A 4,230-nucleotide genomic window follows, 5' to 3' on the forward strand; every position below is an offset into this window, starting at 1 on the left:
TGCTGTCTTATATCATCTTGTCTTCTTTTCTTTTCTTGTGGCAAGTATTCCTACTCCTATGAATGGGAAAATGAGTTATGAGTTCTGTGAGTGTCCAGCAATCTCCTGTGGACCTGGTGCACAAATTTTCGGCAGTTTCTGATTATCCAATTTTATAATTGAAGACGAGCATTTGTGAATGTGACTATTTCAATTTGTAAATTTGAGTAAAGTGATACTACAAGTCAATTGTCTCCCTGTAATTGAATCAACTCCTGGCCGGTTTCATGTGTCTCATCCCCTACTCTTTAAGTCTTGCTCCTTATATTGTCAGAATGTTCATACGTACTAGTAACGTAAAACAGTCACTCATTTCTGTAAACAATGTTCACTGTTTATACTTTGCTTCTCTATGTTAGAATACATACTGAATTTGTGTTTTGGAGTGTAGTTTTCTTTCTGTTTATTGGTTTGCTTTAAACATTAAAAAGGTCTGTTTCATGTAATCATGAATTTAAGAAACTTCTCTTTAAGTTAGCAATGCCCTTTCATTTTAGGTAAATAACAAGAGCATTTAAGAAAATGGACAAAGGTGAATACAATAAAAACTTGGGAAACATGTAATGGCTTTCTTAAGGTGTATTGTATCAACTGTCAGCAAACTCCTCCAGGAAAATTCAAACCAGCTTATAAACCAAGACTTACCGATTAAGATTGACCATACAGAGGGCACCTATCACCCAATACCTGTTTCATTGTCAACATATTCAAATCTGAATCCAAAAACTGTGAGTATTGTGCCAAACAAGCACATTTTGAAATTTAAAGTACATTGATTCAATGAGGATTAAAAGTTCAACACTTTCTCAGCCCCTCTTAGATCGGAGTGCTTACAGATGTCATACCAAGAACAGAGGCCAAAATCTTTCTACCACCTTGCAAACTTCCTCCAGCCTCAACTAGTTATTATACTGGGACATCAGACTTCAAACAAAGGTAGTTGTCATTCAGCTATTGATATCCACAGAGCCATATAATACAAGAGCAGATTATAAGGAGCTAACAAAAACATCTCAAAACTTAAGACTGAAAATAGCCTGGTAGATTGCAGTAATCAAGTCTGAACAAATAAAAGACAAAGATTAAACTACTAAACTAATAAGCACGTCTATGATCAGGAACTCAGCTGCAACAAACTCCTGCCCAAACAAGTGAATAAACGGCAAAAATTTTGAACAACTACATGACATGCAATATGACATACATATGAGCATTGATTGGGTCAAGGGAGCCAAGACCTTCTCCTCTACTCATCTTGTGCATCTTTATTCTTCTTTTTCTTCTTCTCCTTCTTCTTGCTTTTACTTCCTTCATCGCCATCACTCCCAACAGCTACATCACCATTCTCTGCATCTTTATCTTTCTTCTTCTTTTTCTTCTTTTTCTCAGACTTCTCCTCATCTGAAGATGCAGCACCATCTTTCTCTTTATCCTTCTTTTTCTTTTCCTTTTTTGCCGTCTCTACATCAGGGGTTGCAGCTTCATCAGCTTCTTTCTTCTTTTTCTTCTTTTCTTTCTTTGTGACTTGAACCTCCACAGCTTCATCTCCAGCTTTCTTCTCCTCGACTATCTCTACCTTTGGTTTCTTTAAAGCACTGGGTGCAGGGGATGCATCTAAGTCATCTAATTTTCTCTTGTTACCCTCCTCCTCCTCATCTTCCTTATGTTTCTTCTTCTTTTTCTTCTCAACATCACCAACTGCACCATCAGCAGGCACCACATCAGGATCAGTTTTCACATTAGCAGCAGCGAGACCAGCAACCATAGCGTCCCCTCCTGTAGGCAAAACAACATTCCTCAACCACTCAGCTGGAGTTTTCTCATTTGGCTTTCCATGTTTATCCAACTTCCCCTCAGCAACCAACTTTTTCTTCATCGAAGCCCTCGGCCCCAAGCCCCATTTCCTAGGATAAGTATCCCTATCCATCACCACTCTCTTAATCTTAGCAACAACACCATGATCACAAGTGGCCATAACAGCAGTGGTCATTTCCGCAATCCCCAATGCTATGGCCTCCCCTTTAGTAGTCATCAGCACAACCTCCTCACCAACCTCGATATCATTCTCAAACCTCAAAAGCCCGGGAATCATCAACTTTGCACCGTAACAAATAGCATTCACTGCCGAATCCTTAACCACCAACCTCTTATAACTAGTCAAAACCACCTCCAATGGCATAATTACCCTCCTCAAGTAAGTCTCATCCCTATAGTTATCATACATCCATTGTGCATCCATCACATCGTGCATCGTCACCATATTATTCTTCTCACCCAAAATCCCAGACCTCACTCTCCTCAACTCCTGCATATGTCCACCCACGCCCAGCAACAATCCAAGATGCACACAAAGCGTCCGAACATACGTACCAGCCTCACACGATATCCAAAACACAACCAAATGCCTATCAGCATCATACTCAAGCAACTTACTTTCATAAATAGTTCTAATCCTAAGTTGTCTTTTCACAGCAGAAATCAAAGGTGGTCTTTGAAACACAGCCCCAGTTAAAGCCTCAAGTGCTCTAGCTACCTTAGCAACATCAGGGACATCAGCATGTAATCTAGCAACACAAACATATTCTTTACCAGCACCCTGTTGGGATTTAACCAAACGGGTCGCTCTATCAATGCAAACGATCAAATTACCAGTAACTTTAGGATCAAGAGTACCACTGTGACCCGTTTTCTCGACCCGGAGGATTCTTTTAATCCAAGCTACAACTTCATGTGAAGATGGGTTAGCAGGTTTATCAAGATTAAGGATACCGTACCTTATGTACTCAGCAAGTGGACGCTTCAGTGGTGAAAACCCAGATGGGAGAGGAGTGTAGTGACCAGTTCGTACATTGAGACGGTCGTAGTTTTTCAGGAGAATGGGCCACTGTGAAGTGTCGATAGTGGGGGTGTAGCTTTGCGGTTTGATGAGAAAATCAACATCAAGATCGGATTTTTTGTCAAGTGTTTGGGTTTCGTCGTCATTTTTGAGAGATTTGGTTTTCTTTTTCTTCTTCTCTGAACGAGAGAGCTCGACGTCAGTCATGGCGGCTAGGGGAGGGTTCAGGTAGGGTTTAAGGTTGTGTATTGTCTAGGGTTTTTACAGAGTGAGAAATGAGAGTGTTATATAAGGGATAGGCTGGAGACTGAAGCTAGAAGAATATGGAGCCAGGGTTTAGGGTTTTTGTGTAAAGATTTTGGTGGTGAAAGGTGTGGAGGAATTAATAGGCCTATTTGGATTTTAACTAATGGGCCGTTTGCAAATTTTGGGCTGAAATACAATTCTTGTTTCATCTACCAAGGCCCAAAGAAATTTGCCTTTTTTTAAGTTGAAGAATTAACCCAAATAGCTGACTATCCAACTTCTTAAACTAAAAATAGCCGGTGGGGTATAATATATGTATATTTTATGTATTATATGTGTATAGTTGTGTATAATTAATGCATAATCTATGTATATGGCTAGAAAAAGTAAACAATAAATATGGTTGGCTATTTGTGTAAAAATCCCTTTATTTGTGTATATTGGTAGCTTACAAGAATATCTACAGACTACAAATGTGTAGGAATGTGGATCGTATCAAATGTTTGATATTTTCATGATTATCTCTATTTCATGTACTAAGAGGAACTCTGCTTAATAGATAAAAGATTTCGTGTTTGTATAGAGAGGTTTTTTCTATTGAATTGCTCTAAGAATAAAATTATCTTCATTCTCCCACGGATTTTTATTTCGTATTTAACATTTGCAGTGGGATGTTGGTAATGAGGAAATGGAGGAGGAGAAACGTTTAATGTAAAGCATGGTTTGCATCTCTAAGATGTAAGGTAGTAGTAACTCTACCAGTGTGCTATCACGTACTTCTCTTTATGCACTTGATTACTGAAAGAATTTGTTTACATAATGTTTACATGATACTACATTAGTTTACTATAGTTAGAGATAAAGTTAATTTGTTTTCTTTTATCAACTATAGTTAATTGGTAACACTAGCAAAGACATGTCTTATATTTTACTAGTCTCATGATACGCACGTTGCGCGTGTACACTATCTCAATGAAAAAAGAATATTAAAATATTATGTTTGATTTATCAAATAAAAGTATATATTTCTGAAAATGATAAATGTTGAATGGTGATCATGTGTACCTAACTCAGTAAAAGAAAAAATTACCACATAAATTTTTTCAATC

General features: G+C 38.0%; 1 protein-coding gene across 1 annotated transcript; it reads right to left on the reverse strand.

Annotated features, from left to right (window-relative positions):
* Positions 1-964: 964 nt before the first annotated feature.
* On the reverse strand, positions 965-3,225 carry LOC107765583 (H/ACA ribonucleoprotein complex subunit 4). The gene has a single exon (XM_016584248.2). It carries the CDS (start codon positions 3,080-3,082, stop codon positions 1,286-1,288), a length of 1,797 nt encoding a protein of 598 aa, XP_016439734.1. The 5' UTR covers positions 3,083-3,225; the 3' UTR covers positions 965-1,285.
* Between the last annotated feature and the right edge of the window lie 1,005 nt (positions 3,226-4,230).

The sequence above is a fragment of the Nicotiana tabacum genome, chromosome 3, assembly GCF_000715075.1.
Source record: "Nicotiana tabacum cultivar K326 chromosome 3, ASM71507v2, whole genome shotgun sequence".
NCBI classification, from domain to species: domain Eukaryota; kingdom Viridiplantae; phylum Streptophyta; class Magnoliopsida; order Solanales; family Solanaceae; genus Nicotiana; species Nicotiana tabacum.